The sequence below is a fragment of the Lepisma saccharinum genome, chromosome 18 (assembly GCF_977018435.1).
Source record: "Lepisma saccharinum chromosome 18, izLepSacc3.1, whole genome shotgun sequence".
Lineage (NCBI taxonomy): Eukaryota > Metazoa > Arthropoda > Insecta > Zygentoma > Lepismatidae > Lepisma > Lepisma saccharinum.
The window spans coordinates 60,439,458-60,466,835 of record NC_139246.1 but is presented as its reverse complement, the minus strand read 5'-3'; the positions used below and the strand labels follow the sequence as shown (position 1 = coordinate 60,466,835).

Here is a 27,378-nt window from a genome sequence, read left to right as displayed (position 1 = left end):
TTCATATACTCTCCCCTGACTTAAACAATTAGCTCCCTACTGAACCTTCATTCAGCTCTATATTTCAGAAGGTTTCACTCCATCTGACCACAAAAAACAAATAACACTTTGTAGCTCTTCTACGGTGCAAGTCAACAGTGCAAAGGCCATGCTGTACGAGCTACTGTGCAGGAGCATACTTCTCAATTGTCACAACACCTTTATGGCATGTTGCTAAGGAACCTTTTTGAGTGCTGAAACTCTAATTTTTGTTGTGCATAAATCTCCATGAAGTTTAGAATAAAATTCCTGTTATTTAATGACTTCCCCCTCATACATTTTTCAATTTGCTTACCTGATATTAAAAGTGAAAAGTTTTAGATATTTTCATATTATTTGCACTCCAAAAATTATAAAATAGACTAATATGTAGACTTCAACATCAACCACTCAGCATATAGTTGTGGTTATAACCAAAATGTCGTCAAATTTTGAGATTTTTTATTTTTTGAAAGTCAATAACTCAAAAACTAAGAACTAAAAAATCTGAAATTTGGCAGTTTTTGTCCTTTTGATAGGTGCAATGTATATACAAAAAATCTAAAAAATCTGAATCCTTAAGGTTCAAAAATAATTTTTATCGGTTAATTTGACATGGAATGAGCTATAAATAAAATAAAATATAACTTATTTTGGTACTAGTTTACTATTGTTCGGACAGATTTCTTCATTTTCACAGAAGAAACTACTTGCCGTAATAAGTTCCTGTAGTATTGTCTAACATCGGGAAGGTGTTTCATGTGATGTGGGAATGTATGATAGGGGAAATTCATGTTCTTTGTTGAAAATTAATTCTCCGACGGACAACAGCCTTTGGCGCGTACACCTTCGTACATCATCACACGTCGTGATTGTGTTTTGTTCATGTTCATTGGGTATCCAGTGTTTCGAACTGTCTGCGTTTGCAACGAAAGTTAGAAACATGACGTGTCGTGGATGTATGGTGAAATTTGTACCGCGTGTGGAAGATCCAGTGGACTTTTTAAATTTAATTGAACACGGGGTTGTGAAGAAAGGAAAGGAATGTCGAAAATGTGGCAGTGAATGTAAGCTACTCGTTAGAAGGAATGGGCTGTGGGTATATGCCTAATATGACGTGTCGTGGATGTGTGGTGAAATTCAAGTAAGTTTTCCGTATCCTGGAAACGGATTTCTTCAAATTTAAAAGTTTGGGGCTCGTTTGGGGGCAGGTGACTCCGGCCAATTTCTAACATGCCTTTAACAGGGACTCTATAGAGAAAGCCGGGTAGCCGGAGTGGAGCGGAGGCGGGGCCACAATAGCGGTAGGGGGCGGTAGGTCAATTACCCCAGGGGCAGAGCCTGGAATCGGTGGGAAATTTGGACTCAAAAATTTCAAACGAAAATAATTTTTGAGTTTAAATTTCTCACCGATTCTGGGACGGATATCCCCAAAAACCATTCAAGCATGATGCGCGATTAGGTAGGAAGGTGTATGTGCCATATTGTGTCTCAGGAAAGCGAAAAGACTATGAGAAAGAAGTACTCGTAACGTGAAAAATTGCAATTACTTTGATAAAAAAAAACGTCAATACGCCTTAAGGAATGTTCCGCGAAGCAGATAGGTAAGTATGAATGTCAAAAATTGACAAAACGAAGAAGTTATAGGTGTCCGAAAAATAGTAAATTTTTACCCTTAGTTTTACTTACGTTCAGTGAGTATGTGTTGAGTAATTGACAACGTTTCAAGGACCACTGTCCCCTTCTTCAGGTCGGTATATCGGCTTCACGGTTGCCCACGAAACTTCGTCTATGGCAAGGATTAGGTTTACATGGATAGGATAAAATATTGGGATGCCATCACAACTGACCTGTTCTTTTTTAAGAAAAATCACTATGTAAAATTTTCCTACTGTTAAAATAATTATCAAATTATCAAAATCAAAGAATCCCTCCAGCCATTTACTGCTCACAATTTGACAGCCAATATTTTATCCTATCCATGTAAACCTAATCCTTGCCATAGACGAAGTTTCGTGGTCCAATTACTCAACACATACTCACTGAACGTAAGTAAAAATAAGTTATATTTTATTTTATTTATAGTACATAAAGTGAGTAAGTCGCATGTAACCTGAAAAATGAAATGGAATGAGCCTATAGCATATATGCAACGTTAGTGTAAAAGTCTATAGAAAAATCACCTACAACTTTCTTTCAAGGAATGTGTCATACCACATTCATGCTGCGTTTCTGACAGAAGTGACTACGATATACAATGACTATGTTTCTTCGGAAGTTTGTCACACTTGAAGCCTTAGCCGGCGTTCGTGGCACAGTAGCTAGCATAGCATCACTTCATCATTATCCTCATCTTCATGATTAGCCAAAAGTAACAGAAAAACAAAGTAAAACAGACCAAATCAATCAATCTATGGATGAAGCATTACAGAGGGTTGCACAGTTGAGGAATGCAGACATTGTTGTTCTTCCTCCAGAGGCAGCAGAAGTTTCAGACGAAGAAGAAGGCAATGATGACATGAAAGACAGACAACATCCCTTTTGACACAGTACAGAAAATGGAAGTACATACTCATTTTGTAACGATGAATGATGATCAGTAGTCAATTTAAACTGATGACTCTGTAACGATCTGCAATGCTTCATCCAGCTATATATCCTCTCTCTATACCACTTTGGCTAATTCCGACAATGAGGAACGAGTGATTATATGATGAAATTGATGAAGGGACACTCACAAACAAAACCCATGCCCAAGCCGGGATTCAAACCAGGGACCCCTAGTATCGTAATGTGTTGTGTTAGCCACTCAGCCATGGAGACCAGCTGAATAGAGTGTTAGAAATGTGTGTAAAAACATGTTGTGGTCCAAAAGAAATTCAAGATTAAATGTTTCTTACTTCATGTATAGCAAAAATTCTGTAAAAGTCTATTTGAAACTACAGTTAGTGTTCATAGTGTATACTGTTACAGTTGTAAATAATTAAAAATAGAAAGCTGTTCTAACTACAACAGCATGAAGGTAGGCCCATCACTCCATTTATAGTTGTGTCTGCCTAATTCTGAAGAATTACCACAGGCTATGATGTCTATGGTGGAGATGGTAATCTGTCATTGATTTGTTTACTATCGGCTGTTAGCAGTTATGTTTTCTGCTGTCTGGCAATGTAGGGGATGCGAAGTGGTCTACCTGAGATCATTGAAAAAAATTGTTGCACAGGGTGGTGGAGGTTGCACAGCAGCACAAGGCATACTATATAGTGTTCCACCTGACAGGCTCCCTTACAAAGAACATTTTCAAAGAAACCCACGCCATCATTCAGAGTAAAACCAGGAATTAAACTTAGCCAATGGGCAAGTGGATCCCAGCTGGCACTCGGAACTTTGAAATATCCTGGACATAACAAAACTACTGCACAACTCCCAACCCAATAAGTATGAAGGGGATTGCACTGTGCACTGCAACAAAGCAGACAACACAACCTAGCACTTCAAATCTCCAAACAGAACTGCTGCCAGCTGAGAGTAAACAAAGCATTAATGGATTACCATCTCCATCCTAACACCATAAGCTATGTTAATCACACAGACACAACAAAAAAAGGAACAAATCGACAAGTGGAACTTTCCCAGTGTTTACTGCATCACACCATGAATTCTTCAGACTTACCTATCATAAACTTTCCCACGCTTGTAAGTAGATTCATCTCCACTATCATCATCATCAGAGTCACCACGTCTACCAGCAAGCTTTCTCTTAACTGTAAGAGAAAAAAACATTACCAATAAAAGGGCATTCTGAGGGTGAACTTCAGGGATGCTTATTCCGGAGACATTGGGGGAAAAAAACACATGGCAGTTGGACACACTACTGGACCGCTGCAGCAAATAGCAACAGAACACACTGAATGTTTAAATACCTTATACCTTATACTTGTATTAACATCTATGTAAAACAGACTCTGTATAGCAATAGTCATTTTAAAAAACAAGAACTTCAGATGGGGTAGCCTGCATGATTCAGATAAGCATCTCTCTTTGTTTAACTGTTAATTCCAACATTCCCCATGAAATGATGAATATGCTTTCATTTCAATCACAGTCTGCAGTCAACCATTACTACTCCCTCTGTTCAGCAGTAGGTTATTGTATCCAAGAATCACAAGGCGAAGTTGTTACCAGCAACATACTGTGTTGGACACATTTTTGTATTGCACACCACATAGAACATTTGTCCCAAACAGTCTCGGAGGGCTTGTGGAATTTCATCTTGTCTTGCTCCATAGTTAGTACCAGCATTCAGTGATATATTGTTAGAGATGATACATCACCACAATATACAGGGTGTCATTTTAATGGCACCCACGGACCACAGATTTGTATACAGGACATCAAAACAAACAACTTTTCTCAGTAAAATTTTTCTCGCTGGTGTGTTGATTCGACACTACAGCCGTTAAAAAAATACAGTTTTGCCGCCTGGATGTTGGCAACCCAATAAAGCATTTCATCGTATCTGTGACGTCATTCCTGTGGCGAAACAGCTCACGGCAGGGTTGCAAGGAACACACAGATTTTGTGAAAAATTACAAACTACCAACCACATTATTAGTTGTAAAACGAAGCGAGAAACGCGTCCAGAAGACCGAACATCATAGCCTATCAGCCAGAAGATCAGCAGTCATCTCTGGGGAAGGGGGAAGTGAACAAACGATATCAGAAACAATAATTTTATTGGACTTGCAGTTTACATGTGGCTGTTTACGTCCAGCTACATGTCAAATATTTATTTGCAAATTTTGTTGCAAAGTTGATACCTACAGGTTTGTGTCCAGATGCCTTGTGGTACTTTTGTGCTGGTAACTGAAGTATACGAGGTTCACATTGTTACATTACGGCTAAAACACGTACAACCACAGTAACAATCTAATGATGATTCAGTAGCAAATATACTGCCCAGTTCGCAGTTGCAAACTATTACATGTATATCCGGTGTGTAGATAAACACAGTCGTCGGAGAGTTTGTTTTACTACTACTTATATCCCTGTATTTTCAACCATCTTTGCCACTTGTCTCATAATGCCCTGAATCTATATATATAAAAATGGATGTATGTGTGTGTGTGTGTGTGTGCATTTGTTCCGGCATAACTCTCGAACGTCTGGAGCGATTTCGACCAAACGTGGTACACGTATCACTTGCAATCTCGAAAGAAATACAGTGGGGGGTAATATGGCCCTGGCACCCTTAGGGGCAGGGGTGGGAAGGGGGTGACATGTAAAAATAATCGAAAATGACCGATATTAGTGTGGAATCTATAGTTGTCGGGGTCGCTAAGATGAATAGTGCCACTCCCAATGATTTTCAACTCCAAGACACCCCTGGCACCCCTAGGGGTGGGGGTGGGAAGGGGGTGACATGTAAAAATAATCAAAAACGACCGATATTAGTGTGGAATCCATAGTTCTCGGGGTTGCTACGATAAATAGTGACACTCCCAATGCCGTTCAACTCCAAGACACACCTGGCACCCCTAAGGGTGGGGGTGGGAAGGGGAGACATGTAAAACGACCAATATTTGTGTCAAACCATCGTTTTTGGGGCTGCTAAGATGAACTCCCAATGCCGTTCAACTCAAAGTTCATTTCACAGTATAGTTAGAATTCATTATATTCCTGTCTAATACAAGATTGGGATAAATAAATACCCGGGCGCTTATCTTTGGAATTTTGAGTTCTTTCATTTCTATCTTGTCATCTGTTCAGTGTGTCATGGACAACTACTATGATAAGAACGAAGTGGATAGACTAAATTGTAGATGCCAACTTGGTAACTAGATTTGCAAATATTTGACATGTAAGCTGAGACAAAATTCAATATGACCACTTCCACTTGAATTCTATTTTCTTTCTACCATTTTTCGTATCGTTTGTTTATTTCCTGTTAGGTTACAGAACGTGTTTTCTCGTTTTGTTTTACGGCACATAATGTGGTTGATTGTCGTTATGTCATTTTTCACAGAATATGTGTGTTGCTGGCAACCCTGGAATGCATCGCTTCACGACGGGATATGACGTCACAAATACAATCAAATGTTGTGTGTGGATGCCCGCATTGAGGCAGCAAAACGGGCTTTCATGAAAGACTGTAGCGCTGAAATGATGCACCGAAAAAAATGTTACTGAGAAAAGTTGTTTGTTTTGATGTCCTCTATATGAATCTGTTGTCCGTTGGCACCATTAAAATGACACCCTGTATATTGTAATGGTGATATGTCATGCAATCAATACATAACAGTGATATGTACTGTGGTCATGATAATTATGGTCTTGGCCGTGGTTTACGATTTGAAAGCGTGTTGTACAAGTTCTGGGTTGCATTACTAAAATGTGTGCCTTTAGTAAATGCCATTCCTGTCATTTTCTTTCGTGAGAGAGTGAAAGATAAAATAGAAAAGGGGGGGGGGGATCAAATAAGAATCACCAGAATTCAAAATTTCCCAATTCCAATATTCACTACCCAATTCTTATCAATTAACAAAAGCTTGGCTATTACAGCCTAGATCAATGACCGATGAGGGCTCCACGGATGCTGCAGTGTAGGGGGTGGGGCATAAAAAGTAGGTAACACACATCCAATATTAAAAAAAAAAAGTGGCAAAGTGTAATCGATTGATTGAATTGTTGTTTTAAAGTCTACGTTATGCACAGATAGGCTAATCGGGACTGGACCTACACTTTAAAGTGAGATCCGAACCACTAGCACTTCCACTGGGTATTGAACCCGGGACTCCTCAATTACAAAGCAACATTACCACTAGGGATGGACGATATCGAAAATCTGATATTGCGATATATCGTCAACAAAATAGTCACAGACGATATGATACAATATTTTTTCCATATCATGATATTGGGGATATATTATCTCCACGATATGTATCACCAAATATCGTGATTATATATATTGCTAAAATATCATGACTGTATATCGCCAGCATGATATATATTACCAAATATCATGACGATATATTGCCAACAAGATATAAACTGCCAAAATATAGTGATGATATATCATCTAGTTGATATTGCCTGGATGATATTTTTTTCAATATCATGATATATCGTCTGGAAGATGTATTGCCCAACACGAATTACTCCTAATCCATTGGGGAGGCCCAGCAAAGTGTTAGTCATGTTTTTTTTAAATTTATTTACTTGTGCTGTTGCATTAATATTGCCCTTATGACAGCATCGACGAAGTCCTACTTGACTATGTATAGTTTGTACATTTTTGTAAAAGAGACCTTGCTGTCTGCTACTGCTACCAGAAACCCAAGTTTTATCTCTGTATTACAGCAATTCTATCCATGTCCACAACGTAATACACTAGCACCTACATCCACATTTTCAAATGAGGTTTTGCTCACCTCCATTTCTCTGATCACTCTCTTCTGCTTCCTTGCTCAATAAGGCCATTGCTTTCTCCAATTCCCAGTTGCTCTTCACTAAAACATCCTGCAACTCCTGTTAGAAAGGGTTAAAATGTAAGTACACAACAGTTGTTACAAGTGAAACATATTATAGACACATCGCATAAACTCCTGGCAGAACAGCCCAAGTGGCAAGGCTTTCCAAGTTTTCACTGGGCAATATGTGGTCAGCACATCGAACCCCACCACAGCTGTTTTCTGGCTTTACAACTGTTGACACCAACATTTTGGAGGTCTCACCAAGTATTGAAATGAAGTTCACATCAGCTGATAAATTTCGGAAAAATACAGGGTGTGATTCTCACAGAACCGGCCTGATGAATTTGCTAATAATGCTGCAGATGATGCATATAACCGCTCACAATTAGGACATAATAATCCGTGGGTCATGCTGAGTCGAATGGAGTGCAGATGGTCTGACAGGTGGCAGCACTTATGCTGCTGCAAGGTTCGAGGACACGTAGCGGTGCACGTATGAATGTATTTGCAGTGCCCAGGCAACAGACATGGGTGTTTCTCGTGCACACGAACCGGGCAACAGGATCGATTGCCAACACACAATTGGTCATGTATAAATTACGTTAATATCTATATGGTATATTTTATATTACAGCTTATTTTTTCGGGTTGGTTCTATAAGAATCACCCTGTATATACAAAAGTAAATTAAAGTGCTCCCTTGTGCTTTGCACCACACCATGAAGGCACGCTGCTTTTAATCCCAGTTTCCTGCAGGTACCCACTTTATATGATACTGGGTAGGTGCCGGAGCCACTTAAACAGGTGGAAAAGATTCTGGTTCTCCCCTGCCAAATACAGTTTTCCATTTTAAATTAATTGGGAATTCTTAAATTCGTACGTGTTATAAGGGGTCAAAGATCCTTGGCCATGCTAGTGTTAGCAATTTGTAACCCTACCTTTCCTAAAATCATTCATCCGAATTGTTGAATCCTTGTACCTTCCGATAAAAGCACACAATTCAACTCAAAGTCAAATCTACCATGCTCAAATATTAAAACCCACAACTTAATCTGCTTTGTAAAAAAAAGAAATTGCAGGTGTCCATATTTTAAAATTGCAGTGTATCTTTCAATTTATGTAGGTGAGATGACACCATCGGAAGGGTTCATGTTGGGTATCATTCAGAAGAATGACCAATTATATTTTAAGAAACCCAGAATACATAATAAAAGTGGATGGATATAGGGTAATATTTACACCCTGTTTGGGCATTTTTAAAAACAATTCACAATGATTTTCAATTACATTATGAATGGATTTTTTCCTAATCCAAGCACCAAGTTATACAGGGTGTTTCCGGGCTGATGATACAAACTTTCAGGGATGATGGAGAAGGGCACATGTATCAATTTGAGATAAGGAACTGTGACGAGCAAATAGTTACAATGTTGTGTTATGTTGAGTTACGATGAGTTTATAATGTGAATTTATGAACATACATGTTCAAAATGAAACAAATGACTATCAAATATAGTATAATACAGTTTCCAGGATTCGAATTACTAAGTGTTTAGCTATATGTTTTTCTTAATAACATAGTTAAATAATGACAGATAAAGGGATAAGATCAACACAAAAAGGACACATGATTGATGAAAGCTTGATTTTTGACAATACCGAAATCAACATACAAAATTTGGGTTGTTGTAAGGATCCAGATAAGAATGCTAAGTGTATAACTTGTCGCAAGTGTGGAAAGTTATACTGTATGACTATAAATATGTACAGTTGTTGCATTCCAGTATTTCTAATACATCTGAACAGTACTTGTGCAAAGTATGCGATCCGATGTTTGGCCAGCCTGGGACTGAACAAAATAAAGATACTAATTTTAATGCATTATTGGAGACAATAATTCATAAAATGGATGACGTTTGGTTGCAGTTTACAGAAAGTTAAGAACAGATGAAACAGCAACTCACTGATCAAATGAGAAATCAGTTTTCTGAAAGTCAGGAGATAATAACAGTGACTCTTCCAAAAAGTTTCAATCAGTCTCTTGTTACTTTTCGCACTGAACTCCAAGACAATATAAAACAGGTGGCTGATGCTTGCAAAATAAATACTAACGCCCTTAAAAATGAGGTTAAAGAGTCTGATATAGAATCACTTATTGCAAAGACTTCTTCTCATCAGGAACATCTCGTCAAACTAACGTCACAAGCGGAAGAACAAGTCTGCAATATAAGTGCTGTTAAAATTACACTAAATGAACAACAAGTATCTATTTCTTGCTTAGACGATGAGATTGGTCATATTAAAACTAAAATAGGGCACATTAGTAGTACAAAAGAGTTAGCATCTGAGAATGATAATGCACCAACAGTTGATAAAATATCTGACGTTTCTGAAGCCAATCAAATCCATGTAAATTCTCAAACTGCACAAACTACTCCAATAACAGCTTTAACTGAAAATCATGTTAATAGAAAGAAGAAATTTGTTTCTTTTAAATGAAAAAAATACAAACTCAACTTCATCAAATACTAATGTAACAGATTTCGGGAGTGAAGATTCAAATACTACGCATGTAAAGCAAATGTACAAGGGCAAGAGAACGAAGAGAAGCAGATTATTCTGTAGTTAGAGAGCGTTATCAGGCCAACAATAATGTTAATTCTAAACAGTGTGTAAGTTCTTTCACTGATTCATATGTCACACAAGATTTATGCAGTTGTGATAATTCGTTACAAGGGCAATTTAACACCTGTTCTGTTCACAACTCACCTGACAATTGTACCCACAATGTCCATGCTTGTTTCCCAGGCTGTTCAACAAATGCTATGACTATGGATTCCATGAACTGCAGTTTGCAGAAATGGTTGTGTGTTAGACAATAATTCTGAACGAATTAATGCTACATATGATTGCGACATAGGATTCAGTACTGGCAGAAGTAATGTGCATTTCATAAGTCCGAATAATCTAGATAGCACAGTAGTAACTACAGTACCGTTTGACCAATGACACCTCGTCTTCAGAATTCGATGTCTTCATTGAATAACCGTCCACGACAAGCATTAGTAACTGACTATAATGAAACTATGCAACGCATATTAAAAGTGAGTGACTTGAACCTACTCCCAAAGTTAGGGGAAAATTTAGAAAAACAAAGTCCTAGAGACTATATTGATCAGTTAGTTTCAACATTCAATCTAATGGGAATTCCGGAGGAATACAGGTTGAATAGTATATATACGTGTTTTTATGGCAAGGCATTGTTATGGTATAATTCTCAAAAGAAGAAATTTTCATGTTTTCAGGATTTCGTAGGAAAGTTTTTGCATCATTATGCTTCTGAACAAGTAGTACAAGCACAATTGGCAGCTCTACGAACAAGAAAATATGATCCTAATGTTGATGAAAACTTAGCTACTTTTGCATTAAAACTCTATTCTGCCTATTCAAATTTGGAAGAAGACCCATCCGAATCTAATATGATTCAGTTAGTGTTGCGACAAATACCAAGAAATTTTCAGTCATTACAATTTAAGTGGTGTAAAAAAATCAATAAAAAAATGTGGCATTTATCAAAGCTTGACAATGTAACCTGTATACAACCTCAATTAGCCTACATCAATACAAATGAGAAACAACAGAAAATTAGGTCAGGTACATTTAGAAAATATGCAATAAGTTTAATGATTATATTTTTTAATTTATTGAAAATAGTAGGCTACATATATTATGGAAATTCAGAACTTGAATGGGGCCGGTGACCAACCATACACCTAAAAAAAATATATCCGCGGGCCATACTTTGGAATCAAATATCTCCATTATTTGAGTTTTCCACATGCTGGTACCAATTTTATATTACGGAAAACATCGAAATCTGTCTTCTAAAAGGTAACAGTTCCGAATGTTTTATGATTATTTTTTTTCACATTTTCCTAGCAGGAAAACTAATTATCATAGAATTTTGGCAATCATTGTGACACAAAATTTGAACCTTCCTTAAAATCATGAGCACTATTTGGATTCGAAAAAGTTATTTATGTTGAAAAAAACCTTCAAAATGACCTTAAAATAATCCAATAGCGCAACAACCCAATATCGGGCCAAGGCTTACCTACCGACTGCTGGCCTCCCTCCCACGCGAGCCACCAAGGGAGCGTGGAGATCTACAGCCAGACTAGGGGGACGGGTGGTCAGCCCAACCGACCCCCAGCCGTTGTAGTACTTCGCGACCGGATTACGCTCACTCACTCGGAGCTCCCAATTTCCTCACAATAGTGGGTTGCCACTGGCCCTATACGTAGGCCGAATAAATTCCGACCAGAGCTGGATTGGAACCTACGCCATCCCATAGCAAACGATCTCAAGACGAGAGAAAGCCTAACCCGCTCGGCTACGGAGGACGACTCAAAATGACCTTACTCAATCATAAACGCTTCCCACGGACAAGGTATTCTCCGGTTGACAAGCTACAGTAAGTATCATAAACTAGTGGGAATGAATGTAGAAATAAATCGGAACCTTAGTAGAGTGCATTCAGGGTCTTTATTTTAATTCTAAGACAACCAAACCTGACATTCCTAACCTAACCACAAAAGCATATATTAACAAAATCTTAAGTAATCGCTAAAACTCTGCAGTATGTGTTAACAGACATACATCAAAATCGAACCATGTAAAAGTTGCATTTGTAGCATGATGAAATCGTAATAAAACAAAAGGAACTTGGGCTCATTTTCACCACTTTTCAGCATAATTTCATTCTACATGCGAACAATACGTAAAATTACTATCGGCATGAAACCAACATTCCTAACCTAACACCGACGTGTGACCAGTGTACGTATATTCGAATATTGACGTCACTGATACTGCATAAAATCACTAATTTCTCGGGTGTAACACATCTCTGCAATGTAAAAACTACGACAACGAGCAAATGAACTAGTTCATCAGGTTGCTTCTGAACAGGTCGCAAACGAAGGACTCAAATTCACAGAACGGGTTCAAGGGGGAACGAAGTAGTGAGTCCCTTTGTTTTTACTCGGCGTCCGCACCCATCCAGTGTGACGTCAACCACAGACAGTTACGTGAAATTCTGCTCTTCAAGCTTTATTGCAGATCCAAAACCAATGAACTGTCCAAACACCAACCTGCTCCGCTTCACGTATCAAAAGAGAATGGGTTCCGAACGGGTGTGTTCTTGAAGAAAGAAAATTTCCTCACTACACACAAAGCTAAAGCAACATTTTTTTTCCGCAAGAAATTCTGAGGATGGCTGGTGCGTAGGTTTCGTCTTGAGTAGCTTGTTCTCTAAGGAAAAATCTCACGCCTCTCCAAATTCCGGTCTTGAACAGGTTCACAAGAACGAGTCGCAAAATGAACTGATCCAAGAACCTGGATCCGAGAGTGAATAAATATAGAATTGAAATGCGAAGAAACCATAACTCTGTACGTAACAGACTAGAAGTCATAATGACGAGAGGAACAAGTTTCTGAACTGAATCTTTTGGGGGGACTGGAATCACAAGAACCGAATTCGGAAGTGGAAATGAACCGTTCATTCATTTTGTAACTGGTTCTCCTGCAACTCCAAAATGCACGTAAATTCCAGAAAATAAGCTAAATTCCCTGACTATTCCCTGACCAACCAAATTCCCTGACTTTTCCCTGTTTTCCAGGTTTTCCAGTCGCGTAGCAACCCTGTTACTATAAACTTTGTGCTTGATTGGTATGAAGCTGAACCGGAATGGGTAATGGACGATGAATGTGTTCATGTTTCAAACAGAAGAGTTATTGTGTTGCCAGGTGAAATTTGTGATTTAACCATTAACTGTATTATTGATTGTGTGAGTCAAGCAAATTTAATGGATTATGCAATTTGGTTAAAATTGAAAACTATTATTCCTACCGCTACATTAGATTCAGTGGATAATGCTAAATTATTTTCTTTTGCTGGAGACAAGAGATTCCGAGTTATTGGTTCTAAGAATATTAGTTTAATAATAGCTTCAGAACACATTCATATTGAATTTTATGTTATTAAGCAGTTACATGCTAAAATTATATTAGGATTACCATTTCTTTGGTGCTTCGGAGCAATAATTGATTTCAAGAAGCAAAATATCACATTATCAAATGATAAGGGCGTTCAATCTAATTATGTTTTACAAACGTCTGGTATATTTCCTTCATCTTCATGTTCTCTTCAAAGTAACTTTGTAACTTTGCGAAGAATTTTGAGGAAGAAGAGGATGAGAACTACTTAGCATCAGAAACCGATCTTGAAGCTTCATTAGCTGGTAAAAGTTTGTTAACTGATGAAATGTATGATTTATTTTTGAACTTACTGTTAAGTTTCAGAAATTGTTTTCTGATAAACCAAGGCAAGCTAAAGTAGAACTTTACGAGATTAAATTAAATACAACAGAAACAATTGTGGCTCCCATATATCCTATACTTATGGCTCGTAGAGAGGATTTGGAGAAGGAAGTCACTAAATGGAAGTCTTGGGGAGTCATCCAAGAATCAACCTATCCGCTACATATAGTACCAAAAGCTGGTAGACAGTGGCGGCCAGTTGTTGATTTTCGTCGTTTAAATAAACATGTGATATCTCCTCTAGTTCGTGTGGAACCGATTAATGAACGACTTCAGAGATTCCAAGGAGCTACAGTGTTTTCAACCTTGGATTTATCATCAGGTTATTTCCAGATTCCACTTACAGAGTGATCTTACAAGTATACGGTATTTTTATACAGAAGGCGACAGTATGTTTTTAAATTCTTGCCGTTTGGCATAACGTCAGCTGTATCTGTTTTTGTGGAAAGAATGAATCAGATTTTTAATTCATCTACAAGTTCGTTCCTCATCTGTTACATAGATGATGATCTTACATTTTAACCCGATTTGTCTTCTCATTATGAGCATTGAAATATGTGCTACACACACTTCGTAAAGTAAATATGTCTGTAAAATTGTCTAAGTGCAGGTTCATTGGGACTGAAATTAAATTTCTAGGACATGTAATATCTGGCACCGAAATAAAAGTAGATCCAGAGAGCAATAAGGCTATCTCCGAATTTCCAGTTCCAAAATGTAAGAAGGATGTTCGTCGTTTCGCTAACTGTGCGAAATTTTGCAACTGCTGCTGCTCCTTTGTATCAACTACTGAAAGGAAACTCAAACTGGTGCTGGACGGAAGATCATCAGCAGTCCTTTAATAACCTAACTAACTAACTAACTAACTCCCTAGCCTTCTTAAACCTGAAGGTTCATGGCTGCAGCAACACAGGCCTTCCATCTTTCCCTATCTTGAGCAAGTTCTATATACTCTTTTCCATCTCTACCGATTTCCCTTAGGTCCATCTCAACGTTGTCCCTCCATCTTCGTCTTGGCCTTCCTACAGGTCTCTTACCATCAGGTTTCCCAACAAGAATCCTGTAAACTCCTCTTTCCTCTCCCATTCGTGCCACATGGCCTGCCCACCTAAGTCTTCTTGATTTAATTATTCTAATAATATCTGGACATGAATACAAATGATGTAGTTCTAAATTATGTAACCTTCTCCACTCACCTGTCTCCTCATCCCTTTTAGGTCCAAAGATTTTCCTAAGGATCTTATTTTCAAATACTCTCAATTTATGTTCCTCTTTCAATGTAAGGGACCAAGTTTCACATCCATATAATACTACAGGCAAAATTACTGTTTTGTATATTTTAACTTTTAGTTTCTTAGATATTAAACGAGAAGACAAAAGTTTATGAAGAGAGAAGTAACATGCATTTCCTGAATTAAGCCTACTTTTTATTTCCTCTTTAATATAATTTTCATTTGTTAATATTACTCCTAAGTATTTGAATTTGGAAACTGGTTCAAACGAGTTGTTATCAATAATTAGATTTTGATTATTACCTAACACTTGGTTTCGGCCTGTAAGCATATATTTAGTTTTCTCTTTGTTAACTTCCAAACCTATCTCTTTAGCAGTTTTGAAAAATATTTTAGCATTATTCTTAATTGTAATCACATCATCCCCTAGTAAGTCTACATCATCTGCATATGCTAACAACTGAGTCATACCATTTAATTTTAGTCCTTCGTTAGTTTCTTTTACCTTCCTAACAGCATAGTCTAAGGCAAAATTAAAGAGCAATGGAGATAATGCATCTCCTTGTTTTAACCCATCATGAATTGTAAATTTGTCAGACATATTAATACCTACACAAATTTTACTTTCTGTTTCACTGGTGCATATTTTTATCATACTAACAAGCTTCTTAGGTATTCCAAACTCTATTAATATATTATATAATTTATCTCTTTTGACCGAATCATATGCTTTTTTGAAATCAATGAATAGCTGATGGACATTTTGATTATATTCCCACTTTTTTTCAAGTGTCTGTCTGATGTGAAAAATTTGATCTGTAGTTGATCTGTTACATTTAAATCCACATTGATAATCACCTATAATTTCATTAGCATATGGTGTTAGTCTTGTTAAAAGAATGTTAGATAATATTTTGTATGTTGTTGAGAGTAGAGAAATTCCACGGTAATTATTGCAGTTCATTTTATCACCTTTTTTAAACACAGGAACAATTATGGATTCTTTCCATTGTTGAGGGATTTCTTCTTTATTCCATATTAAACAAATTAATTTATGAATTTGACATATTAATGAATTTCCACCATATTTAATTAACTCAGCTGGTATTAAATCAATGCCAGGTGCTTTGTTATTATTTAGCCTTTTAATAGCATCTTTAACTTCAGTCAAGTTAGGTTCTGGAACTAAAGGTTCTGCTGTGTGGACTTCATTTACTTCTGATTTATCTCCTACATGGACATTTAAAAGGTCATTAAAGTAGTTCTTCCATCTATTTAGAATATCGCTTGGGTCAGCTAGAAAATCACCGTCTTTATCTTTTATCAGGTTTACTTTAGGTTGCCACACCTTTCTAAACTCATTTACACCTTTATATAGATCTCTGATTTTTATTTTTGCTGTTTGTTTCAATTTCGTTAATTTTGCTTTTCAAGTAATCTCTTTTTTTACTTCTAAACGTGCGGTTAACTTCTCGCTTTACTCTATTATAATTGTTTAGATTTGTATCATCAGAGTTATTTAACCACCTAAGTCTAGCCTGATTTCTTATTTCTATTAGATTATGAACTTCATTATCAAACCATGGCTTATTTTTTCTCGGTTTATGGTATCCTATACTTTCTTTAGCTGCTGATTCTATTGCATTACGTATGTGCTCCCAATTCTTATTTACGTCTGTTTCATTTATATTTTCATCATCATTTAAATCCTGCAAAACATCAAATCTATTTGACAGTTTAATTTGGTAATCTTTCTTAATTCTTTCATCACTAAACTTTCCTGTATCAAATTTTAGAACTTTTACATTTTGTTGCTTATGATTTATCACTGAGAGTCTTTCTCTTAATTTAGCAATTACTAAATAATGGTCACTGGCACAGTCAGCACCTCTATGTGTACGAACGTCAATTATACTAGTATGCCTTCTCTTATCAATGAGAATATGATCTATCTGATTATGAGTTTTACCATCTGGAGAAGACCAGGTATATTTATGGATATCTTTATGTTTAAAAGTGGTACTTTTCACAATTAAATTCTTTGAGGTTGCAAAAGTAATCAATCTTATACCATTATCATTACTTAATTCATGAAGACTTTCTTTACCAATCGTGGGTTTAAATGTCTCTTCTTTGCCAATCTGTGCATTACAGTCACCTAACAGAATTTTCATATCATACTGAGAAAATTTATCAAAGACCTGTTCTAACTCTGTATAAAAATCATCTTTAGTATTATCATCTTTATCTTCCGTTGGTGCATGTATGTTTATTAAAATAATTTTACACCACCTACCCTGTAAAACTGCATATGATATCCTATCATTAATAAATTCTACTGTTCTAAGAGCCGAGATAATTCTATTATTTATGAAAAAGCCTGTTCCAAAATTATGATTTTCAGTACCACCATAGAAAAAAGTATAATTTTTAGTTTTACAATTCCCTTCTCCTGGCCACCTAACTTCCTGGACAGCTACTACATCTAATTTAGTAATAACCTAAAGAAATTAATCTTATCATCATCATCTTTAGGACAATTCTAATAAAGAATTCTGTATTAATGCTGACAGTTTTAAGGTTGGAGAAGGAGCAGTACTTTGGCAATTGGATGAAGATGGAAATGTGAATGTCATTCAGTATGTGAGTCGAACTTTGAAGGGAGTTGAAACGATGTACAGTACGCACAAATGCATAAAAGTATTAAGGATTATTTAAGAAACTGTCTTTCATGTGCAAGGGATAAACCATGTACCTTTAAAATTTCAGAAGAATTGCATGTGTATTCAACCAAACCTCACTACTTACTTTCAGTTGACTTAATTGGTCTGTTACCTTTGTCTAAAGGTTTCCAACATATATATTAGTCATTATAGATGTAATGAGTAAATTTGTGATGGTTTATCATCTTCGACGTGCAACCTCAAAGAAAATAATTAACAAGTTTGGAATTTCCTTTAATCATTACCCAAAGTGTAAAGTAATTCTCATCGACAATGGTTTGCAATTTAAGTCAACTGAATTTAAAAGGTATTTGGATTCTGTGAGTGTTAAACATGTGTTAACTTCACCATATGCACCTTTTGCCAATCCTGTAGAACGTTACAATAAAGAGCTGGTGAGACTATTGAGAATGTTTTGTAAGTATAACCATAAACTATGGTTTCATTATGTGAATATTGTCGTTCACCTATTGAATAATTCAAAATCTGAAACAACCGGTTTCACACCATCCGAACTTTTTATGCACATTGATTATTACGATGAAATAATAGACAAAATAAGTTGGCCAGATGACTTGAAACATTTACCCTGGAAGGCAAAGTATATAATATCTGAAGAAAATATAAAACTGAAAAACGAAAAGGTTAAAAGGGATTTTAATGAACCTAACATCCGATAAAATCTGGTGACTTGGTTCTTGTTAGAAACCATCTTAAAAGCAAAGCATTCACAAATTTTTCACCTTATATGTTGGTCCTTATCAAGTCAAGGAAGTTAAGAATAACCAAGCACATTTGATATAATTGTCGACTCCAGCAAAGGAACAAAAGCAGAACTTTACAAACCTTAAACTTTTCAATTGTACTACAGAAGAAAAGAGAAGAGAGCTATTGAAAGCAAACAATGTGTAACTCAAATGATTTATGTGTATCATGTTGTGTTTATTTTCTGTTATCTGAATGAAATGTTTGTATATATTTATGAAAGAAAGTCATAAATTTTGCTTCTTTGTATAAAGATTGCCTAAATTATGTATGAATGGCATGCTTGAACACAAATATTTGCATTGCGTTAGTGTTTGTTCTTGTACGACAATTTAATGTATATTGAATAATTGTCTCACACAGAAAATATTCACTAGGAGAGGGGGTTTATTGTGACAAGCACAATAGTTACAATGTTATGCTAAGTTAAGATGAGTTTATAATGTGAATTTATGAACGTACGTGTTCAAAATGAAACAAATTACTATCGAATATAGTAAACAGTTTTGTAAAAAGTTATGTACCATGTCTAAGTTATGAATACAAGAAACATTACTATTGAAACCTAGTTTTATGTTGACAAAATGAGTAGGTTTCAGAACCCTGGTCCGGAAACGACTGAAGTCGAAAGTTATAAGCAAAAATCGGTGTATGAAGATGTAATACTTTTATTACCTGCACAAGTTTCACAAGTTGCTACATTCACAACAGTTGTTCAAAGTGGCGTCCCCCAGCTTCGCTGCAGGCATGACATTGTCACACAAAGTTCTGGCATGCCCGTTCGAACAATGTAACAGGCAGCGAGAATTCTTGCCAGGAGATCCTCTTGAGTCTACTACAGGTGTCTCATACACAATCATGAGCGGTGGGGACAGGAAACTCCACTACTGCACTGCAGATGGCGTGATGTGTATGTCTCAGACATGGTCAGTCCCAATGTGAAGGTCGGTCGACTGCAGTCTTTGTTTACAAGTTGGCGTGTAACAGTCGATCAGCCGTAGTGAAATGGAGTACACGGTAGCGGACTTTGCAGACATGATTTTCGTGTACGGACAAGCAACTGGAAACAGTAGGAAGGCCGAAAGGTTTTAACGGGCCAAGTACCCACATAGGAGACATCCGACCCACAACATGTTTGCAAGACTGTACCAAAGGTTAAAGGAAACAGGGCATGTGGAACAGCAATACCAGGACTGAGGAGGACAACGATACGTACGGACTCCTGAATTGGAAGAAGCAGTGCTTGCATGTGTGGATGAGAAGCCTTCAATCAGCACCCGATCAGTTGCACGTGAAATGGGTGTCATGCACAGTACTGTGTAGAAAATAATATGAGAACAGCAGCTACACCCCTACCATCGTCAGAAAATGCATGCTTTGAATCCTGCTGACTTCGGACCTCGTGTCGAGTTCTGCCAATGGTTACTGCAACGCTGTATGGTCGATCCTAACTTTCCTGCGTATGTTCTTTTCTCGGATGAAGCCTGTTTCACCAAAGACGAGGTACTGAATACTCGCAACAGTCATGTATGGCCCAGTGAGAATCCCCACGCTACAGTTGTGACGAGCCATCAACATAGATTTCCAGTGAACCTGTGGGCGGGCATAGTCAATTATTATCTAACAGGCCTGTATCTTCTTCCTCCCTGCTTAACTGCACCAGTGTACCTTGTGTTTCTGTGAGACATACTCCCCACATTGTTGGAACATATCCCACTTGATCTTCATCAACTTATGTGGTTAAAACAGGATGGAGTCCAGCTCACTCTGACCGTATGGTTCGTGAACACCTGCATCAGATGTTCCGTGAAAGGTGGATAGCAACAGGGGTCCTGTTCCATGGCCAGCTTGGTCACCTAATCTGGGCGCACTTGATTTCTGCTTGTGGGGTCACGTGAAAAATCTTGTGTACGAGACACCTGTCGAGACTGAAGAGGATCTCCTGGCAAGAATTCTTGCTGCCTGTGACATTGGTTGAAGGTCCCCAGGGTTGTTCCCACGGGTACGCCAGAACTTTGTGCAGCAATGTCATGCCTGCAGCAAAGCTGGGGGATGCCATTTTGAACAACTGTTGTGAATGTAGCAGCTTGTAAAACTTGTGCAGGTAATAAAAGTATTACATCTTCATACACCAATTTGCACTTATAACTTTTGACTAAGTAATTTCCGGACCAGGGTTCCTTATCTCAAATTGATACATCTGCCCTTCTCAATCATCCCTGAAAGTTTGTATCAGCAGCCCAGAAACACCCTGTATAGTTTATCTAACTCTAATTGTTAGAATGTAAAATAGAATAATAGTAGGAGTGATGAAGAAACTACAAAAACAAGTACTAAACAGATATTCTCATAAGAAAAGTATGGCTACAAGAACGAAATCTGCAATGAATAAAATATTTACATCATAAAAGAATCACAGCAAAAGGGTCTCAAAATACATGAAATGTACTAGAAAAGAAACAAGAAGGAAAACATAACAGATATATATATGAATCTTAATATTCAGTAAGTAGTACAGGGTGGCCGGAAAGTCCATTTACACTGAATTTGAATTATGTACTTATGTACACAGCTTGCCTTCTATAGATCCAAAATGCCCATGTGGGTTCCTCCATATTCGTAGCATAGCTTTATGCACCTTCATATCCAATTGTTCATCCGTAACAGCCTATCACGGGCTACATTTTGAAACGCTGCAGAGATTGCATTTCAGCTGCTTGTTGTTGTAAAAAGAGAAATGGAGTATCTCCATTTCCACACCTTTTCTTTCACATGACCCCAGAGTGCATTGTCAGGTGTGTTGATGTCAGGGCTTCTTGCACACTAAGACAATGAAGCTGGAGATTATGCTGACCCACATCCAATCCAGCGATTTGAGAACATTTCGTCCAGGCATCTGGGGACAATCAAAGCAAAATACGCTAGTGCGCTATCAGGTTGAAATCAAATGGTGTCTGCAATTCCTTTTGCCATCAACTGTGGAAGCACCAATCACGGATCATTCTCAGATAACTGTACTGATTAACAGAGCCACCGCTAAAAGGAGGACCAAGCAGGTGCTCCGCTGTCATCCCTGCCCAAACTATTACATGAGGTGGATTAAGCTCAATTTCGTCAATTAAGTAAGGATTTTCTTTCGCACAGAAAAAGACATTTCAATCGTGTGAGCTGCGATAAATCGTACACTCGTCATTCATGATGTCCTCCATTGTTTTTCCAGTGATTCAATCTTAGTAGACCCACACACAAGCCACTAAATGCTCCTTCACAGTGAAAGCACTTGTGCCAACCATCACGATTCGCCTGCAAGTTTCCTATGATTTTTTCTGCCAGCAGGGGCAGCATGGTAGTCAGTGGTACCAGTTGCTCCTTGAAGAGGCCCATTTAATATTCATGACGAACATATTTGTACAACTGGGTCAAGTACAGTATAAAGAGACTTTCCGGTCACACTGTAGTAGGAAGTAAACAGGGAGAATAAATTAAATACAAGAAGATATCAGCACAAGAATAGTAGTGGCAAATAGTGCACTTCACTGGAAATAAAAATTTATTAACAAACAAGTAAATTAGCATAAAATACAATAGCCACATGCAGTAAAACATAGACATCAAGAGAAATGGATGGAAGAAAGGTATGTCAGAGATAAACATGGAGAATTCAAGACCAGAATGGAGTAGGAATGCAAAAACAAACAAGTAAAACAAAGAGCCATGCAAAATATAATAAAATTCATAGCGGGGGGAGGTATCTAGGAAATTGTGAAGCTGGTCACTGTGGCCATGCAATATGGTCAGCATAACAAGCTATGAAGCCACAAGTCCCAAGTTCAAACCATGGTCAAGGTATATCTTCTCTATCTTTCTTTCAACAGTTCATCATTCATCCTCATTGTCACAATTAACCCAAGAGGTAAAAGAGTGACATAAACAGGGAATAGGATGGCTACTCTAGGACCATGATAAAATCCAAGTATAATTTCAGGTTTTCAAGGCGAACTTCCCAAAAATTCAAGAGTACAAACAGATGTTTTCACTATTTCAACTTATGTAGTTGGCTGCGGTGGCTCAGTCGGTAACGCATCTGACTACAATGCTAAAGGAGCCAGGTTCGATCCCCGGCTGGTTCAAATCCGGGAACTTTTCTAACGATGGAAGCGGCCCTGGCACCCACCCAGCGTCGAATAACATGGGTACCTGGGAGAAACCCTGGGGGGGGGGGGTAAAGGCGGTCAGGGCCGTGATGCTGATCACATCACCCCCACTCACGACCAGATCAAGAAAGTGTGGGTCGTTACCCCCACACCACCTATACGCCTTCATGGCGTGGTGCTTTGCACAGGGGAGCACTTAACTTTTTTTTTGTATTACCACTCCCCCCCTCCCTACACACACACACATTAACAACACAAAGGGTCTGTGCGATTTCAATGTATTCAATAATTCTAATTCAATTCAACAGTATATATATATATATATTTAATTTATACGGCATCAATTCATTACTTGTATTAATATTGTTCTAAATGAAATGTTGTATGGCTTAATTGTAACCCTATTGAGATAATAAATAATAATAATAATTTAAGGTGCGAAATTTACATTTGCCATTTTGCATACTCAGACTAGAAATACAACTACGAACACAAGCCATAAATGTTACGTGATATAGTGATCTACAAAAAATTGTTAATTGTATAAATAATTTAAATTAACCTAATCAACTTGAAGACATCTTATCTTACATTAATATTCTGCATGTCAGATAGATTGTTCAGCAAAAGATGCTAACAAAGCAAACTGATTGAGAGAATGCTGTCCTATTTTCCAAGCAGCTTTCTTTCATTTTCCTTCCTCGATAAAAATAATAGCTAAACTGTCAAAAATATGCATCAGGGCATTAATAAGTATGTATAAACTGAATGGGATTTTCACGTTTACGGAGAAAAATTCAAGTAGAATTGACGTATAATCCCAGGAGCCATCCACGCATAATTCCCAGAATTCGAGGAATTCCCGGTGAGTAGACACCCTGATAAAATAACTGAAATAGAAACAAAGAAAGGATATATGGAAGAAAACATAACACAGCACATAACAAAACAAAAGTCAAGAGCTGAAAAACCAGTGTGATGTTAAGATAACCTGCAAACTATGGATGCTAGAAATTGAAGAAAGAAAGCGAAGGGTGGACAGCGGCACATTGTACAGCTCAAAGAAGAAAAATAAATCACAGGGTTGTCGATGTAATCACCAGAAAAAATTAGGTATTGTTTCAAAACAAAATAAAGATAAAGAAGTATTATCTTCCCTACCAATAGATCTCTTCCAGGAAAAGCTTCACGGATGAACTCAAGATTAATTTCCATCATTGCTGGATCAACTTCATTGACTCCACTTTCAGAATCCTTGTTGTTGACAACATCCTGTGGGGAACAGATTGATTGATTGAGTTAGTGTATTAAGTCCACTTTAAGCACAGTAAGGCTAATTGGGATTGGACCTACAGTTTAAAGTGGGATCCGAACCACTATGTGCCTCCACCGAGTATCGAACCCGGGACCCCTTGATTACAAGGCGACGACGCTACCACTTTGACATCGAGGAGGCCTGTACGGAACGGAGATTAGCTTTAAATTTTCCAATTTGTAAATGTATATCTATCACAAACACATTAAAAAGTAAATTTTTTAAAAAAATTATATGCATATGTATCTATTATTATTATTTGTATCTATGAAGATTTGTAGAAATCTTGCAACATTTAATGTTTAAGGTTTTATTTTCATTTATTACATTAATAATACTTGTTCCCAACAAGTACTGTTTCAAAGAGTGAAATTCATCGCCCTTGATTATTTCTTAGCTCAAGCAAGACAAGCACATATGAAAGAAGGAATGCACATATGTTACAGTGATTTCAACATGCGGTTGGTTACCTTATTTCCATCCATGCTATTTGCTACCTCATCACCTTCTTCTGACTCAGACTCTGAGATAGGTCTCACTCGGATACGTTTCTTCACTATAGGATCAAACTGGGATTCAGGAGATGAAACTGAATCTGTTAGGAAAAATGAGGATTGAAATCAAGACAGTTAAACTTTAATATTTCAACATATTCAAATAAATGTTACAGTGTCAGAACAACTTTCTAACAACTTGCTTCAAGGCGGTTTGATTTAAATTGGGTGACTTTTTAAAAAAAATCACTTTAAATAAATAATTTACAGAAAAATGTACGTAAGGAATTTGTAGATAACAGAATCACTTTTGTTGAAATTATATTAATCTCGTAATCACTGAATGCTGTTTATTAGGCTCTAAGAAAGGAAACAAAAGATATGTACCGATGGGGTGATTCTCATAGAAAAGGAAATGTAATATGTCAACTACAGGGTGACAATTAATGAACTATATGAAATAAATCCGTCATAATTTCTGAACGGTTCGCGTGATGACATCCAAAGTGTGTGGCTGCCCACAGGGCATGATGGGAATTCGTATGCGCATGTGCACACAACGTGTTGATGTCGGCCATTTGCAAGTGAAAATATCACGGTACAGCATGCAGGAGCGTATATCACTTGTGAAGGCCTATTATGCGAGCAATAACTGTCCGATTGCGGCGCAAAGGAAGTTTGCGACCGAGTACAAGTTAAAGACAACCGGTCCAAGTGTGCTAACAATCAAGAATTTGTTGAGAGAACAGGTAGTGTTTGTGATGACAGTGTTGGCAATGTCGGTCGACAAACAAGTGTGAAAACGCCTGAAAACATCGCGAAGACACGCGCTATGTTTCAAACCAGCCCCCCGAAATCGATCAGACGAGCTGCACAACAGGTGGGAATCAACCGGGAGACCCTGCGACAAATTGTTGTTGAAGACCTGCATCTGTTCCCATACAAAATTCAAATCCATCAGCCATTAAGCCCCGTGGGCATGGAACAGCGGTTGTTTTTCGCCAACACTATTGTCCAGAGAATTGACGACCAGGAATTTGATGTGATTATGGTTTGGTTTAGCGACGAAGCCCACTTTCATTTGGATGGGTTCGTCAATGAGCAAAATTGGCACATTTGGGGGACTGAGAATCCACATTTCGCAATCGAGAAGTCTCTGCACCCTCAATGGGTGACAGTGTGGTGTGCAATGTCTAGTCATAGAATGATCGGTGCGATATTCCTTGACGGCATGGTGACTACTGCACGATATGTGACGGTTTTGGAAAACGATTTCATACCCATTATCCAAAATGACCCTGATTTCGACAAGATGTTGTTCATGCAAGACGGAGCTCGACCCAATCGGACAATGAGAGTGTTTGTCGTCCTGGAGGAGTATTTTTGGGACCGCATTCTGGCTCTGGGGTACCCAGAGGCCACTGGAAGTGGACTCGTTTGGCCGCTATATTCCCCGGATCTGAACACATGTGACTCATTTTTGTGAGGCTATGTTAAGGACAAGGTGTACAGAAATAACCCCAAAACCATTGCCGAACTGAAAACTGCCATTCAGGAGGTCATCGACAGCATCGATGTTTCGACACTTCAGCGGGTCATGCAGAATTTTGCTGTTCGTCTACGCCACGTCATCGCCAGAGATGGCAGACATATCGAACATGTCATAACCTAAATCCAAATGTCTGTAGTGCCGTTTACATGTGCAATACAGTTTGTGTACTACGTGGTTTGTCACTAATTTCCGTTTTATTTCATATAGTTCATTAATTGTCACCCTGTATCAAAACACTTAAATTTTGAATATAAAATTGTATAATTTTCAAAGGCAAAAATAGCAAAAATTTTGTGTAGAATAATATACAAAATATTAATCATGTTAAACCGTAAATAGTGTCATTATTATTAGGCTGTAAATAAGCATGGCAGCTGACATTAGGCAAACTATCCTTTAAAAATTGCCAAAATTCAGCTTGTAGCTATAAAAAACATTTTTAAGTTACAATTATATAGTACATTTCGAATGTTTTATTTTCACTGGAAAAAAAGTTACTGAAATTATTATAGGGTCAATCCATATGAAATCATACCAGCTGGTTGCTTGACCATTTTTAAAAAAGTTTATTTTTTGAGTGGTGTGAGCCTCATATATTGACAGTTCAGAACCACTCTTATTTTATTTTTACTATCACCGATTTGAAGATGGCGGGCATTTTTTTATCATGGCGCGCGTCATTTTCTCCATTCGTAAGCATCAGCGGCAACTTTTTTTTCTCAGCTCTGGTAAGTCCTACGACAATGAGACAAAATCTGTGATGTTAAGCACAATATAGGCTACAATTATATTTATGTGTAATTTTCTAAATATTATTCCTTCATAATAAATTTTAAGGTTAAAGTTGTGTATTTTAATCGCTCAAAATGACATTTTCGGACATTTTTTTGGGGGGGAAGGCAGTTTGTTTGACACTTGAATTTTTTTGTGCAAGTACCTGTGTACCAATAGAGTATGTCAAAATTATTTGAAGCTTGAGACTTTAATATATTTTTTTCTACAGGGTTATAAACATGTACTTTTTGTTAAAAAATTCCAAGTTCAGGGTTAAATATCTCTGGTGGGCAGTTGTTTAAAAATCTGAAATTTGTACATAATACAGTACTTCATGATAAGTAACTTCAGTAAAAATTTTGAGTTTGAGATTTAATTGTTTTAGGAGATACAAAACTCGTGAAAAATTCAACATTTTGCATTAAATATGGCATGCCTAATTTCATTTCTTATTAACATTTTGTGTTGAAATTCTGCAAACTGTAATTTGGAATGTCA

The 27,378-nt window shown here is 37.4% G+C and overlaps 1 protein-coding gene across 4 annotated transcripts in view; it reads right to left on the bottom strand.

Annotated features, from left to right (window-relative positions):
• Window positions 1-27,378, bottom strand: part of Etl1 (SWI/SNF-related, matrix-associated actin-dependent regulator of chromatin, subfamily a, containing DEAD/H box 1) — a 140,598-nt gene that overhangs the window by 103,982 nt on the left and 9,238 nt on the right. For all 4 annotated transcript variants that reach the window (XM_083140569.1, XM_083140570.1, XM_083140568.1 and 1 more), the window contains exons 3-6: window positions 24,531-24,655; window positions 23,907-24,017; window positions 7,449-7,545; window positions 3,689-3,779 (exon numbers count right to left, since the gene is read on the bottom strand). In XM_083140569.1, coding sequence (XP_082996695.1) covers window positions 3,689-3,779; window positions 7,449-7,545; window positions 23,907-24,017; window positions 24,531-24,655 — 424 coding nt within the window. The remainder of the gene's footprint in view (window positions 1-3,688; window positions 3,780-7,448; window positions 7,546-23,906; window positions 24,018-24,530; window positions 24,656-27,378) is intronic.